The sequence below is a fragment of the Pezoporus wallicus genome, unplaced genomic scaffold (assembly GCF_028554395.1).
Source record: "Pezoporus wallicus isolate ANWC-B61680 ecotype Strahan unplaced genomic scaffold, APGP_CSIRO_Pwel_v1 contig_7274, whole genome shotgun sequence".
Lineage (NCBI taxonomy): Eukaryota > Metazoa > Chordata > Aves > Psittaciformes > Psittacidae > Pezoporus > Pezoporus wallicus.
In genome coordinates, this window is record NW_026637137.1 from 48,060 (window position 1) to 65,076 (window position 17,017).

Below are 17,017 nucleotides of genomic sequence, written 5' to 3' on the forward strand. Positions count from 1 at the left end.
ACAGTTACAAACAAGGGTTTCCATTTGCACTGATAAGCTGATCTATGAGAAAAAAAAAATAAATGCTTCTTTTAGTGAAATCCCTCTTACAATATTTATTACCTTTCAACTTCAGAAAAGTCTTGCTTCTAAAAGAAAGAGGAAAAGAGGGAGAGAAGGAAGAGAAGGAAGAAAGAGAAGGAAAGATGAAAGGGAAGAAAGAGAAAGAAAGGAAGGAAAAAAAAAAGGAGGAAGGGAGGTTATGCCTTGTCTCAGAGGTGTCACCTAAAGCCAGCCAGTTGTCTATGTAGGAGTTGACATTAGGGCAAGATTTACGACATCTGAAAACCTGGGAAAATCTATACATTTTGCAGTTATCTTTAACTAAGAAGTGGAGCAAAGTGCTTCGCTTCCCAAATGGAGAAATAGCCATCCAAGGAGAATGTGCTTCTTTAAACAATGAAATGTATGTCAGAGCAAAGGCATTTAAAGAAAAAAAACCCTACTCATGATTCCCCTATAATATCCTTGTTTGCCCAGTAGGCATTAGCCAACTTGACTCTTTCAGAGAGTAACACCACCAGGTTTATGACAACTCCTCTGTTCTGCTTTAGCCAAAAGCTAAAGCTACTGGTCCTCATCACATTCATTTTATCCTGGCTCCTCAAAAGCATTTAATGTACTGAAAAAAAAACAGTAGGTCCATAAAATGGATATTAATAGAACACTTAGCACATTCTGGTTTTGATTAGCAGCTTTAAGGTTAAGAACCTAAGTAAAACAAATCCTGGAGTAGTTCCAGCCTTGAGTCAGGAAATATTTTAGCACTGAAACCAGGTCATGCACCAAGGGTGCTGTTCCAGAATTTGTACTAAGAAATGGGGTTTAAAAATGAACATCAGTTAAATAAAAAAAGGGAAAAGTGAGGCATCATGATATTAATGAATAATTCAAACCCCACTAGGTCAGAAAGTGTAATACTGAAGTTGCTGTCTCATCTCTTCTGAGATTCCTGCAGCCTTCTTACAGGGTAATGCACTAAGCACAGATTATTTCACCTCCAAATTCTCTCATCCAATTCAGATAGTATTATCATTTATCTTTCAGATAGCATTTAGTTTCTTTTGAAAAAAAAAATAAAAATCTGATGCAGTAGGGTTAGTTGATTGCCAAGATCATACTAAAAACACCATATTTCATTTAAGGATACTTACATTGGAGAAGAAGATCCAGGGATCCGCTGGAGAAGAAGATCCAGGTTTTAACCTTTCATATGGTGAGCAATGCTCCTAAATCAGCTCGCAATATGGTTGTCAAGTGACACAAGGCCATCTTGCTGGCTTCATAGGAAAAATAACCTCCTAGTGGTTTCAGCTGAGTATCAGGACTGGTGGAAGGATGAGTGGGACATTAACTTCTGCCCCAGCAGTGATGTGACCATGGCAACACACTTATGCCACTCCTCTTCCCTGCCTTTTGCTCTTTATCGCAGAGCTGCAAGCAACACTCTTAAACAAGTCTTGTTCCAGATGGAAAGTATTCTTGTTTTTACTTTCCTTCAAGTGAGAAAACAAAATAGTTCTTACAACAGACAAGCCTTTTTTCTTTGTAGATTTGTGACAACACAAAATGTATTTTCTTTCTTCTTTTTTAATTTACCTCAGTGCTAAAATGATATTTTCATCATTGAAAGTTATGACACTTGGGAAAAAGTATTTGCAGGAGTGAACTGCATGTGGAATGTTAGCCTTGGATTTCACTGATAAAGAACTGTTGGGATGAAGGAGCACATGAAACCCTGCATGAAACCAGCTGGGAGCAGTGAGTAAAACAAGCAAAACACTCACCTGCCACTCAGCTCCTCTGCACCACCTCCCTGGGGAGCCTCACAGCCCCCCCAGGTATGCTAGCAGGAATGATTGAGGTATTTCAAGAGGGAAGAACACAACACTTTTTCTCCCAAAGATTGCTTAGGGTAGAAAGGAAGTGTCACTTAATAACTGTAGTTAAGAAAAAAAGAGAGAAAGTCATGGGCTGGTGGAGACCCCCAGATTAAGGATTGGGCGGGGACATGCCAATTCCATCAGGTGAAGGAGGGAGAAGGTATCTGGGCTCTGACAGGCATGTGCCAAGCTAGAAAACATGTCATGGTGTGCCATTAACAGTACTACTGTTTCACCTTTCAGTCTTCATGTCTCCCTAGATTTTGACAGATGTCAAATCTGCATGCATTTCCATTTACAGCCTATTACTATATTGTCAATATTTTTTGTTTCTCCAAGTATTCTCTATTATCCCCCTGCATTCAGTTACGTCTTTTCTCTAGACATGGATTTTCCTACTTTTATTTCTCAGTGATGAAGTTATATTTTCTGAAGACTCATGTTGTTCTCTGAATTTTGGTGTTGTTGCTCTCTGAATTTTGGTGTTAATAGCTTGAAAGGAGCTCTGAATAATGATTTAATAACAGGAAGAAAATAGTAAGTGCTGGGCCTAAGGGAAATGTGTAACAGTAGCCATTGTCTAGAGCTGATGGCAGCTAAACTCTGATTAGGATTTTTATGAGTGGAATCACTGCAATGCAAGGAGGGAAACAGCCAAATCTCTGTGCTTTGATGTCTCCAGAAGAAGAATGTGTACCTTTCTAGATGACCTGGGTTGGTCAAAGACAATTCCTTGGCTCAGATGGAAGGACAACATTCAAAGCAATACTGTATCACCCTGTGATCCTTTCTGGTCCTGGATTCTCCACTTTTTCTAATTTATTGGGAAACAATGGAAGTATTTTGCATTGTGCACGAACAGCTGCATGCTTAGTGAGGATTTAGCATGATGTTTCCCTGAGCCCGGTAGGGAGAATTTTCTGATTATCAAACTGTGAACTGTCAGTGGCATAATTTTCCTAAGCACTTGGAGAGCAGTGTTCTTACGGTATTTACATGCCTGGAGATGCAGAGAGCACTGCCAATGCTCACTGGTGCCAAAAGTAGTTAGAAAACAAATGACTGTTTTCCAGCATTAGATATTTTGGAAATACTGTAATATGCCTTTCTGCATCTTTGAGCACGTCTTTTAAAGTCTGATGCCAAGTGACTTCAGCACCTAATCCTGATATCAGAAGCACTTCCATCAGTTGGAAGCTGTTCTGAGTTGTACACAGGGACAATGAAAATGGGGTTATTAGGCAAATTCATCCTCGCTGACTGTCAATAACTTGTCATCTCAACTTGCTGTAACTCATTGAGCCGCCAGGAGCAGCAGCTCAGAAGATGCCCCAGTGGCAGCTGAGGTGCCTCTGTGGCATGGGGAAACAAGGACTCCATCAGGCACCCAGACAGCAAGCTGCCCCTCGCTCCTGAGCCTGAGCCAGCTCCCACTGGGGCTCTTCTAACAGACTTTGATGCTCCTCAACAATAAAGTTAAACCCTTAACTCTTTTAGTTGCTTTTCATTTTCTATTTTACCTTAGCTCACCTTGTATGAAAACGTCAGTGACAACCACTGTTAGTTTTTCTTGCTTGAGATTTGGCTCAAAGTTAGGCATATGCTCTGTTTATGTTTTGTATATGTAGAACAAATAGCAAGCTCAGCCAGGGAAAGGACCCACAGTAGTTACCTAACAGCATACAATGCAGTAATATATCAATGAATAATTCAATCAGCTAATAATAGGGGGTAAGAAAAAGACAAAAAGACCCACTCACCCTATGGGTTCTGCAAAATGAAAAGATAATTCATGAGAACTAGCCCATGGAATTGTGTCCTGTGTTCTTGAAATCTCTATATGCTGCAAATATGCATAATGAAATGACTCATCTTTTAAAGGCAAATGCTCACTTTAAATCAAAGAATTCTTGACTTTTTTTCTTAAAGATAAGCAATAATTTATTTCTCTTTCATCTTCACAATTATCACATACTGCCCAGCTACATGACCAATGCCACTACATACACAGGAGAATTGCCCACCTACACTTTACTTGGACAAATACAATTGAAATTTACAGATTAAATGTACTGTACAATGTGTAGTTGGAAAAATGTCATTCTTACCTATACGATGGGATGTTGCATATAGATTTATAAACAGATGCAATCTAAGATGTAAAACTTTAAAACTTGTTAAGCCCAGGATACAGTATAAAGCATTTTGGTTTGGTATTGTATTGTTACTAAAGTAGAAAAAAGAAAACTAGAGAAATAAACCCACACCTAAAATTTCAGGATATGTATTAGTTTAAGAAATTAATTAGCTTCTCCACTCTTTTTTTTTGTTTTGCTTTTCTTTTCTTTTTTTTTTTTTCTACAAATGAGTAATATGAATATATTGCAGGATAAAGAAAGACCTCCAGGTAAAGAAGATACCGTTATATGAAAAACAAATGGAAAATTACCAGGAAATTTTGCTTACAAAAAAGGTCAAACTATAAACAGTCACAAAATATATAAAAATGCCACATTGAACGAGGCAATCGTACTCTACCTAAACTGGTAGTATACTCTGAGAGAAGTTGCGTTCATACAGTAGTAACTGATAAAAAGGCATTGTGCACTCTTGTGCCATCTGGAGATTTAGCACCATGTGTCATCAGTTCTTGGATTGTCATCCAGTTGTCCAAGATTTTCTTGTTTCTCTTTTTCATCATCTTTTTGTGACTCAGTTCAATAATGTTAATTTCCTTTTTGCCCTCGCTGCCACTCTGCGGACTTTCCTTAAGACACTCCAGCCTGCTCCTCATCATGAACTCCCGACGCCTTCTCTGCTCCTTAGCTCGCACCAAATGCTGCTTCCGCTCTTCTTTGCTCCAGTAACGACCCATCTTCATCTCACTCATTGTATCATCATCTGTTGTCATTCCACTGCGCTCCTCTTTAATTTTTAAGGCACGTTCCTTCAGGATTCTGTCTCGAACTGGTCTCTTTGTGATATACCTTGTCCCATCACTCCTTATTTTCACTTTCCATTCCATCTTGGGCTCTGCACACTTCTGCGAGTCTTTGCACATACTCACCAGGCTGAGCTGGCTTTGGGCATACTCCACAGCAGATTTCTGCTGGATTAGTTGCATATAGCTTTGATAGTGCTTTGCATGAGCAGGTATATTCCCATACCTGTAAGAAGAGCTGTGATATGGAGACAGGTAGGGAATGTGCTCACTGCTCTGCTTTTCCTGGTCTGTGAATTTGCTGCTTTCTGATGCCAGCATTGCATTCTCAGCAGCACTGTTTTGCTCAGTGGGTTTGGTTTTGGCTGAGGTTGTCTCCCTGTTGGTTTGTCCTGAGGATGACTGATTAGCCACGATTGTGCTCCTCAAGTTTTTCCTGTTGGTTATGCTGATCATCCTCTGGAGAGAGTTATCGGGCGATCGCTCCACTGTCAGAGGAGTGCTCCTGCAACTTTCGGCTGTGTTGTAGGCGCTGGAGCTGTCCTTGTCAGACTTCTCAGGGTGCTCCATGATGTCATCCAGTTTGCCTCTTTGCACGTCTATGCTGGTGTTATAATTCCTGAATCCTTCATCATGCAAAGCCCAAATGTCTCCATACTGATCCCTCACCTTTTGGAGCTGGTGAGCCTGCATGATATTCTGACATTCGAGTTCAATGTTCCTCAGTTCCTCATTGAGTAGCTGCAGCTCATGCTCCACTCCATCTTGCTCTCTTCTGTTGCACTCTATCATGCTGCTTGAGTAATACAGGTCATACTCCCCGTGGTTTCGAATCTTGCACTTCAGTTCCAACAGCTGCCGAAACCTTTCACATTCCTCCTCTGGGTTTCCTATGAAATCAGATTCAGTATACTCCCCAGACACAAAGCTTTCATTGCACTGAAGCTCAACACTTCCTAACGTATCTTGGCTGTGGCCCAGCTCCCGTTTGCTCTGCAGGGTAGCACTGTTCTGCTCCTCAGGTGCATTTTCTTGCTCTGAGCTCTCATCATTTCGCAGACTTTCATCTGTAGGTCCCACCCCACTGTCCTTCTCATGATTGTTGGATGATGAGGTTGCAGTGTCTGTAGTGCCATCCTCCTCTTCATGTTTCTTTGGCTAAAAAAGTGAGCAAACCAAAAGGATTACCAAATGCAGACTGTATTAAATATTTTCCATCTCTGATTTGCTTAAACTGCTGGGATCTCATTTAGGCCGAATTAAAACAGATCACTAAAAAGCAGTCCTACAGCTTTTAAATATTTCTGAGAGTCATGCTGTGGTGGCCATATCGAGTGAAGTAGATGAATTGCAGCACTAGTGACATATCTCCTAAAGTCTGGAGAGAATTATTTCCCTCTCCAGCTAAGCCATCTCTTTGCAGTGCTTAAAGATAATGATCACCAGATGGTGCACTGTTTTTGAGCCTGGATTATGGCCAGAGATTGGTGGAGCTGAAATCTTTGTAAATTTAGGAAAAAGCTTCATTACCGGTATCACTTCAAAAACCTAGAGCAAGCAGCCAATCAGACTAGGAGTGGTACAACCTAAGAAGGTGCAAAAAGGCTATTGCCTTTTTTTTTTGACCACTGAACTCCTTGTTTGCTCCATGGTGACAGGCAGGGTTGAAGCCTGCAGGGGGTTAGCCAGCTCCACTACACCCTCAGCAGCCCTCTCTCACACTTCTTGTTTTCAGTAGTTTTCTTCTGAAAGACTGTTCGTTTTGAATTCTAGGATTTTGCTCAGGTAGGCCTCTCTCTGTTGCATCCCTGGAGACCACTTCTGTTCCCTAGTTAGACCTTATGCTCCTTAGAAATAAAATCAGCCTTTTACCATTAAGTGTAGAACAACACTGAGTGCTAGCTGTGGGCATAATGTCAAGTTTTTAGGCTGTTATTTTTTAATTCCCCCTCCCTCACTGTACCTAACCTGTTCATATTCTCAACCTATCTATATTCTCAAAGACTATGAGCTCCTCTCTCTGAGGAGACAGACACTTTTCATTTTTCAAACTGGATAATCAAAGGATCACACAGCATGCAATTTATATGGCCCACATGCCAAACATCTAAGTGTACACAGCACCAACCAAACACCGTTTCTATTATATTATATTGATATTATATTATATTGATAATTATGCATAATGGTAGTAATAACCGAGGAATAAAAAACAATACAGTGCAACCACTGAAATGAAACAAACACAAAGAAGTCACTGTCATAATTCCCCTTTTCTCTACTTTGACAGATAGTAAAGCAGGATGAAAATGTGTCTCCTATCTCATCCTTTCTCCTCTCTTCATGTGCACCTTGTGATCACACACAATTCATCTGGTTTCCCTTCTTCAGTTGTTAGGAAAAAATAATGGCCTAGTGTCAGAAAAAAAAAAAGATAACCTCCACCCCCAAATAAAATGTAATAGTGGAATAAAATAAGCAAAAGAAACACAACACCAGGAGAAATCAGTGTCTGAAAGAGCAGTTAAAAATTTCTGGAAAGACGTTTTAGCAATTTGTTGTCAGACAGGACCAGCCAAGAAAACCTTACCTTTTATCCTTTTGTATATACAATGGGCAGTTTATAACAAAATGCACAGTAAGTGCATAATTCTCCCATAGCTTGGGCAGCCACATGGGTAATTACTATCAGCCAATGCTAATTACTTATCAGCCATTAATTAATTAATTATCAGCCATGGGTAATTACTATCAGCCAATTACTATTTTTCATTCTCCCCAAATGGGAAGAATCTCTCCCCTTGAATTCAAACCTTATGGGACAGAATATATTCAGTGTTATTCAAGACTTCAAGATTTAAAATTCAGCAGGACGTATTTTTCCCATCTGAGATCCTCTCAGATCTTTCTACTTCTCTGCTTAAAAACCAAGGGTATCTTGTCACAGGAGGAAGCAACATGAACAGCAGTAGCAATAACTAAATAATTAGATATTGTAGAATTTTTCTAAAATTATCATTTATCTATTCATTCTCTCCTTGGTTTATGCATTGCTGTGAAGGTGCATAAAGTATATTGGAAGATTTTTTTATTAACGTTCTTGTCATATTTTTCCAAAGAGGCTGAAAAAATTAGTTCCATTTTCAGGAGTAACTGGACAACTGGTGGTAATGCAATGTTTTCCCATGTTTATGGGTTTTTAAGATTTCCAAAATGTCATATTTTACAGAGAAAAAAAAAAACAGAATTCTTCATGAAAACCAAGAGTAACCAGAAATACAAGTACTCCAAGCAGCCAAGTGGCAAGGGTATTCACGAGGAATAATGGAAATTTAGGTTTAATTTCATATTATTCCAATTTCCCTCATGCAGGTGAGTTCTGGTCCCTTCTCTCACCTGCTTTGGAGCTGCTCCAACATGTATTGACTTTCGCTGCCTCCAAACCTTTCAGCAGAGAGAGTCTGGGTCACCTACACTGCACCCCGGCCTCTGCACTGTGCCACCCGTATTTCTCACTACTCTGGAAAATATTTAACTACTGACATGAGGGAAAACAGCTCCACGAGACACTGGGAGGACTGTGCTGCAGAACAGCCTGTCCCAAATGCGGGTCTCTGTTCACACTAGCAAAGTACGAAGGTCATGGTCCACTTTGTGACCCTAAGAGACATAGCACAACTTGCACCCATATGACTAAACCCATCTTAACCCTCTAAAGAAAGTGGCTTATCTGTAACATGAACAGGTGCACAGCTTACAGAAGCTGAGCTCCATGATCCTCCCTCTGGTGTTGCCAGCATGGGGCCATACCAAAGCATACATCTGAGGACTTCTGAAAAAAATCTCTTAATGCATCTATTTGTATGGGTGTTGGAACCAGACTTTACCATTTGGGCCCACACAATCAACACTTTCAGAATTAGTTTTCCACGCCACTTTTAGCAACACTTTAAACTTTGCTCCTTCAAGTTCCACTTGATTTAGACTAAGTGAATATAGTACTTTGCCATCTACTCAAGTCACGCTATCCGCAACTCACACACACAAAAGATGTAAACAAAGCAAACCCCATCTTCCCAGTCTAGGAGAAGTTAGATGGGTGGGATCGATTCGACCAAATGTAAGTGTCTGTAGTTCAGGCACTTGAATGTCAGGTAGTCACTTTGGGTTCCCCTCCCTGTCAGGAAGAAACAAGTGCCTGTACAATCAGATTCTTCTCAACCTCAAGTAGACCTCCATAGCACGATAAATCTTTCCCCAGTATGTGGATACTTGCAGCTAGTTCAATTATAAAAATGCAAAGTAATACAGATATTTATTCTACTGTGTATTTTTTAGATATATTTTTTACTCTGACTCAAGTAAGGTAGCCCCTGGCATTTCTATCCTGGACTTGTCATGCTTGACAGAGCTCCTAAACATGCACAGGCCAAGCAGTCTTTTACAACATGAGATTATTCTAATTTTATTTTGAAAGGCAGCAAGCCTAACTCCAGGTTAAGTCCTTTCTGAAAAACAAGAGGTAGGATCCAATTGTCAGTGCCTTGCTTTTGTCAGTGTTATCTATAATCTATTCCAAACAAAGTGTTTGTTTTCTAACGTACGTTGTCAATCTCTCATACAATTACTTCTGTATGAAATACCAAAGGGCTCCTTAGGCCTCATCTTTGCAGTGAGAACTCAGATAATGAGAAGGCAAACCTGGCGGTGCGTACAATAAAGCAATAAATGAACCTCAGAAGATTCTTCATTTCAGCTCCAGCAAGCATTCATGCCTATAAAATGGCTAATCTTGCAGGAATTCACTGTTCTTTTCTCATTTTACAACTTATGATGTATATTGGGATTCAAAACTCAGACGGCTACTAAAGTTTGAAGGTGGTAAGATTCAGTCAAACATAGCTACTGGGGTCTCCAGTCAGTCTCTGACAGGGAGAGTGAGACTGACCACATTGAGAGTCCTCTTCAGTGTCAGGCTAACCAAGAGGTACTCCAGCCATGAGGGAAGATTTGGATTGATTTCAGTGGTGCACTAGAAGGGAAAATGTTCTTCTGCAAACAATGCTGTTCTTTTCATAGTCTTCAAAAAAGAATTTCCCCCAGATATTTTCACTGTATTTCAGCTTTGAATGAACTGGAATGAATCTTTTATCCAATTCTTTCTCTTCTTAATAGGTTTTGATATATTCCATGACACTGATAAGAATTTCTGCATGGAAAATGTATGGCATTCTTCTGAAAGTTATCTCTGCTGCACAATGAACCATGATGTTGTAAAGGGGAAGGAATACAGTGAGTTATAAAAAAAATGGGAAATTACATCTTTCCTCAAGGTTTGTTGGACTATTCTATATAGAAAAGATACAATTCTTGATTAAAATCTATAGAGTGCCTCAAAAACATTCAGGAAAGTCAGGGCTATCTACTTGATTCTTCTATTATAAACTACCAAATCTTTCTGTGATAGCTCACACGAAATGTCAAATGGCACTTAATATTAACATGGCAGTCTGCAAAACAGACTTGTATTTGGAAGGATATTCTGCTATAGCATGTATTCTTTCCTGCAGGTTGCAAGATTCATGATAATGAAGCCAGAGTTCGGTTCACAAAAATCAAGGCTGGCATTGGAGCAAAATTTCCATGGTCAGCCGGGGAGCTTGAAGATACTCAGCTTGGCCACTGGCAGCTGCAACAATAACAGTTTCGTTGCTCCGATGGATTATGTGATTCATCTCATGAAACTGCTAGGTTTCCCAGCCTAACAAGGAGTAAAGAACTAGTTTTCTGACTTGCTAAGCCACTTACACAGAGTCTAGAGAGAGAGCAGCTGTCACAAATTACTGATGCCCCATTACACACCAAGCTGCATTTGGTTGATTCGATTACTCATTAGAAGGGCAAAGAAATGTCTGACTATCCTAGAATTACTTCAAGCAGCCCAATGTCAGACACCAAAAAAGCACAAGTGACTGTAATTTTTTCCAGTGTAGCTCTCTCCTACAGCAATATAAAATCTCAAGGCGAGTGGGGAGGGAAGGATTTATCCTTGGCATTACATCCCAATGGGAAATAAACAGCCTCAATGGGTTCAGTGAAACCACTTCACAGAACACCGCTGTTCAATAATTAACACTATCTGCAACCCAATTTCAGTGAAAAAGCCAAAGCTTGACAAGAACTTGGAAGTGGAAGGTCACAACTGTGAATTGATTTCAGAGGTCCCAACATGTCATGTTAAGGTGCTAGTGGGGGTTTGTAGGCAGACCTGCTTAAGGATTCGTTCCAGAATTGGGGGTTTCTGTGAAAATGTCACTGTGCAAAGGAAATTGCTTTGCAAAGAACAAGTGTTCTTTCTGACGGGAAATCTCTTGCTATCCTAGACAACATTTGTGGTTAGAAAAATAAACAAGTTTCCAAATGTCAGTTCAAAGTAGCTAGCAGCGCAGCAGTTAGCACATTTAGCCTGAGAAACTGAGGCTTGGCTCACTGCCTGGAAAAAAGGGTCATACCTAAAAGGCAACTATAAATCCCGTTGCAAGGCTGCCTCCACCCCTGACCCTGGAGTTATTCTGCTTTGTGTAAATGACTAAATGCTCATAAGATCAAGGATTTGTAATCTTACATCTACTATGCAGATCTACAATACTACAGATAATACTACAGACTTAATTATTCTGTGTCTGTCCCAGTGAATATTTAATTTATGTACAGTGAATAGCTTTAATAGGAGCTATCACCTAGTCAATAGCCCAGTGTCAAGGCTGGAGGGGATGTGAGGAGGAAACAGGCTGGATGCACATTCAGGCCCTTAGTGTGGACCAGGCGGTGAAGCTTCCTTCAACTGGAAGCTCCCCAGTATCCAGAGGAAGAAGGCTCTTGCAGTCCTTCTCCCTCAATTCACTTAAAAAATCCCCAAAACCTCAGGGTCTACTTTTGAGCAATTCAGGGTGGGGAAAAAATTCTAAGTCACAAAGTGACTGGGTGGAAAAACAGTTCCTCCCCAGCTGCATATATGCAGAACGTGGGAGATGAAGTTCATAGATTCATAGATTCATAGAATAGTCAGGGTTGGAAAGGATCTTAAGATCATTTAGTTCCAACCCCTCTGCCATGGGCAGGGACACCTCACACTAAACCATAGGCCTCGTCCAACCTGGTCTTGAACACTGCCAGGGATGGAGCATTCACAACCTCCCTGGGCAACCCATTCCAGTGCCTCACCACCCTAACAGGAAAGAATTTCCTAAGTTGGATTTTACTTCTTTGCCATAGGTATGCATGTGGAGAGGTCATCTGATCCAGGAGTGGGTATGGTCACTTCTGCCTTCCACAGTACAGTACAACTGAGAACACCCACCCCTTGATGAAGCTGTATGACTGGGGGTGCACAAGTATCTTTGCCACTGTCACACTGCTTTACAGCACATATGGGCAGGTAAAGTCAGGATAGCAGCAAGCTGAGACTATGCTAACAGTATGCTTATTTGTCTCCATTAACAGAACAAACGCCGAGCTGTGCTCTGTCAGTATAAGAAAAACACACTTGTATTACCAAAACACCTGTTGTTTATTTGAAACACCTCTTCCATCTTGTTTTGCAAGCTCTCTGATGCCAGGGCTGGCTCATACCTTGCATGCATACAAGAAGATGGGCCCCTATCCTAGCTCAGAGCTGTAGCTGCTACATTGATACAATTAATTAAAACAACCCCAACTTAACATAAAATATAAAACATAAACCCCAAATGCTTCAGAATTAGGGAAGAAAAACAATATTATTCTGAAAGTTCAGAGAAAATGAGAAATCTGCACTTATCACAGCCTCCTAAATTGTTTCCTAACTTGTCATACTGGGCCTAAGAATCTATTCTCCTTTTCTTCACCTACAGCATAAAGGAGTTCACATCATTTTAGAGACATAATTCTATCAAAGCCTTTGACTACATTTTACAGTGTACCATTTAATTATTTATTGATAACAAAGTATACCTAGCAAAATTTCAGATGATACATTTAGTAGCAGTCCTACCTGTTCCACCTCATTGGCTGTGTAGTGCATTGCTTCATTATGCTGCTCTTCCAATATTTCCAAGTTTAACTCCTCCAAGAATTCATTCCTTTCATCATCCAGCCACCCTTCCTCCAGCTGCAAAGAATACATTAGTACATTATATTATGTTAGCATGGACACATGCTAAAACAGAGTAAACCCAAATGGCAATGCTTGACTAGCTCTTTTTATCCTAATGATTCTCTTCAGAAAGCCAGGCAGTAGGAGTTCACATCTCAAAAAGGGAAGAAGAAAAAGAAGGATAAAAAAAAAAATGGGACTCTCATGCCTTTTATCCTTTCTTGAAACAGTATGACTGATTTTCTCTCATAATGAAGGAGACTGCACAGCACACACATTATTTCCTTTCAAAAGGTATGAAAGGCACAGCGCATAATCCTGAAGCTGTCATGTTCATTACTGCCGAGAGCCCCCACACAAAGAGTAGCAACGTTACTAATAGGGCCAGGAGGCAACCGGGCTCTTTCCTCTAACAATCTCTGCCTCAGTGCTGTGCCCTGCTGCCACCTCAATAGAAACCTTATGTTGCGTTTCTGTCACCGTTTTCCCATTGATCTTCCAGGTAAACAAACAGAGGAGGGTGACAGAAAGATGTGGAGACTTGAAGGGAAGTTATTTTTGTTCTCGCAGTGTGCCTAGAAGCAAGGCTTATCCATTTGGTTTTTCCCCAAGTGGAGAATAATACTTTAACATTTGGTGAAGACAGTGTTGCTAAAGGACAGGCGGGAGATGCTATGTTTTCTGTCAAGTGACTATATCCTTTTCTTGCACCCACTTTGCACCCTTCACATCTTTCTAAACTGATGTAAACAGGCACCCCTAGCCAAAACTCTTATTCTTCCCATTTTGTTCATCATTCACGTGTGCATGTGGCACACATCCATTTGTATCTGTAATCCCTTGCCAGATGGCACACTGTCAAAAAGTAAAATATGGGTCAGTGGCGCTCCTGATGAGACTGTTGTAGAAGGAAACATTTATTTTGTTGCTGGTGAAAGAACCAGAAGAAGAAGCTAACAAAAGGATGCTAAAAGGTAAAATCTCAGCATCAGACAATTACAAGAGTACCAATTTTTCATATCCCAGGACAGCAAGAACAATGTAACATGGGCCAACACCTACAGCAGAAGAAGTACCACTGCCTCAAAGGCAGGAGAGCTCTGGCCAGAGGTGCCAGTCAGAAGTTACACCAAACCAGCAAGTACTAGCTTAAAGCTACGCAAGGAGTGACGGATGCTGTGTGGTACTTCTAACTGAATACTGGCAGGAAACTGCCTCAAAACCTCTGATGTGTTTTTGCTAATGCCAGTGAAATTTTTCCTCTTATAAAGAACATCAACCTTTCACCATTTCCCTTTGCAAAACCAGACTTTAACAGGTCACTATTAGAAGGAGGCATTTTCTTGAGGACATGTAATTTTATGTTTGTCCCTTATGTTCCAAGCTATCCTCAGAAACTTCTGGTACTGGCCACTAGTTTTGTCTTCCTCTTTGCCTTTTTTCCCCAAGAAAAGCATGAACACAGCCTTCCTCAATTGAGGAAATTGCAGAGATTAACAAATCTGGAGTATGAAACATGAATCTCACTTGGGCAAATTTGTTGCTTTCATTGGGGCAGGCCAGTACCTAACAACTAATGCGAATACTTCTGTTACAGCTTTTAGAATAAAAATAATATATGGCTTAGTATACATGTGCGCTACATACACTGTGTACACATACATACACGTGCACACATGCCAGGGCCATTTGTATACCTATTAAACAGACTTTGCACTCCTCGGGTGCTCTGTTTCAAAATTTAATTATTCATTGGTATTCACTGTGCAAAGAAATGGTCAGATAAGGTTTGCTTCCCTGTTGCTGAATGAATGTGCTCAGCAGTCACCCTTCAAGATTGCAAATTACCATTTTCTATCTAAAAGTAAAAGCCTGCTTAATCCTGCTTTTACCAGAGTCAAAACAACACAACTAACATAAATCAGTTTATGGTCAGCCTGATTACTGACATACTACAGCTTTTTCTCCAGTTTTGTATAAACACGTTCTTAAAACACATAAATTAAACAAGAAAACCCAACACCAAAGCCCCAAACCTAAACTGAAATACACTTTTTGTAATTTGAAATGAGCATCTATATGGGAAACTATATTGGTACAGCTAAGTTAATTCCTTATCTCATATTGATGTAACTTTTTCATGTTTACTAGTCTGAACAATTACAGAGAATGAACCTTCCCTGGGCATGTATTTTATAAGTAGGTGTATTTCTGTTTCCTACAGAAAAAAAAAAAAAATCTAGTGAAAAATATTAATAATAATATTGAAATAACTCTGACAAAACTTTTGCAACTTCTGGTGAAGGCCACAATTTTGCAATATAAACTGAGGCATGGCTTTTTTTGTTGTACTATGTCACCAGTTTTATGGGAATTGTTTAGGTTCCTGAAAACATAAAGGAAATAAATGCTGCAATTGTGACTCCTTTTATAACTACTGGATTCAAGTAGAGATTCCAAGTGGCACAGAATTACACTTACTTTATTCAATTTATACAGAATATGCAGCTAGCAAGACTGAGGCTATCAGATCAATAGCATGAGAAATAAATGGCAACATAACCAGCTCTGAATTGGTGGCAGACAGAGAGAACAGAGACAATATACTGTCTTTTTGCTTTGCAGTGGCCTGTAAACAGAATATAATGGGAAGCAAAATATTACTCTTCTTCCACTCCACCTCTCCTTTGGTCTGATGATCAACCTAACATCTGCCCTCTGCAATGATATAAAACATTCTTGGCATGACAAGATTCTTGGCATTGGCATAGTTTTATGTTTAAAACCATAGAAGTATTTCTAAAAGCTTTTGGAAATGCACCTCCTGAGATACAAGGATGTTTTTGTGACCAGGGTGCATTTGGAAACAATCAGATCCAGGTTTACTGAGTGGTACTGTAGTGAAAGTCCCATAATTGGCACATAAATGAATAGTTTGTATGCCTGCTTTATAAGTGCACAGAATAAAAAGAGACATCACCAATGATCCACTACAGCTCTGTATAAGTTTATATAAATGACTGAGGTAAGTATGGAAAATTTATCCCCAGAACAAATAAGAATCACATAACAAGTAATACATAGTTTTCGAGTTCTACTTTATGTTTTACTAATACCATATTAGTGCTGCCAGCTTTATTTGTATACCCACTTACTTTGCTGGAAAGGGATTCCTTAGTTTGGGGAAAGCAAGTCCTAGTAAGAACATGTTATTTTCTTTGTTGGCTAAACAGGGGCAAAGATCTGCAATTATCTGTTTCCTTTTGTCAGGAACTTTGGCACTCCTATTTCTCAGCAGTTCATTACTTACAGTGACAGTGAATGTATGGTATAACCCAGGTTCTGGCTCAGTGCATCTATTTAGTCTAACCTGCATCTCTGGTCTTGCGACCAGCAGTACAATTTTCCTGCATTCTTCGCTGGAAAGCAATGCCACTGCCTCTTCCCGGTTCTGGACATCTTGGCCATTTATCTAGGAAACAAATGAAAGTGACACATTAGTTTCCATTTCCACAAAGCAACACACAATAAAGGGCAGATATCAGCTCATTTGTGCTGAATGTATGGACAATGAAACTCACACAACGGGCTCATCTTCAGCCCCTCAGTGGTAAGTGCCTTCACTCAATTATGCGCTTACTGTAAGAGCTGTATCGATCGTTGAAGGATGGTGGACATCAGAGGAAGCAGTTATGTTCATAAATGTCCAACCTGCGCCCTGGTAACATACATCTAGCAACACAATTAACCAGCCCCTGACAGGTGACGTTCATCTTTCTCCGTTCAGAGTAATGGAAGTGTCATTCTGAGATAATAGTGCTGGTGGAAGCAAGACTGGTAATGCTACAGCTGAAATCAGTCACACTGTATGCTGGTAGAGAGCCAATTAGAGAGCTACAGTATTATCTCTCACCAGGCAATACGTACAGGCTACTGCTTACTGCTGCTTCATTTAATCATTTCATATTTGTGCGGACAGCTTAGTAACCAGAACCACACAAAATGCATGTATCCTCCTTA

The 17,017-nt window shown here is 40.1% G+C and overlaps 1 protein-coding gene across 2 annotated transcripts in view; it reads right to left on the reverse strand.

The window, feature by feature from the left end:
• Positions 1-3,843: 3,843 nt before the first annotated feature.
• Positions 3,844-17,017, reverse strand: part of PDZRN4 (PDZ domain containing ring finger 4) — a 247,108-nt gene continuing 233,934 nt past the window's right edge. For both annotated transcript variants that reach the window (XM_057403653.1, XM_057403654.1), the window contains 3 exons: positions 16,368-16,469; positions 12,896-13,012; positions 3,844-6,021 (listed from right to left, as the gene is read on the reverse strand). In XM_057403653.1, the coding sequence (XP_057259636.1) occupies positions 4,495-6,021; positions 12,896-13,012; positions 16,368-16,469 (1,746 nt within the window). In that variant the 3' untranslated portion in view covers positions 3,844-4,494. The remainder of the gene's footprint in view (positions 6,022-12,895; positions 13,013-16,367; positions 16,470-17,017) is intronic.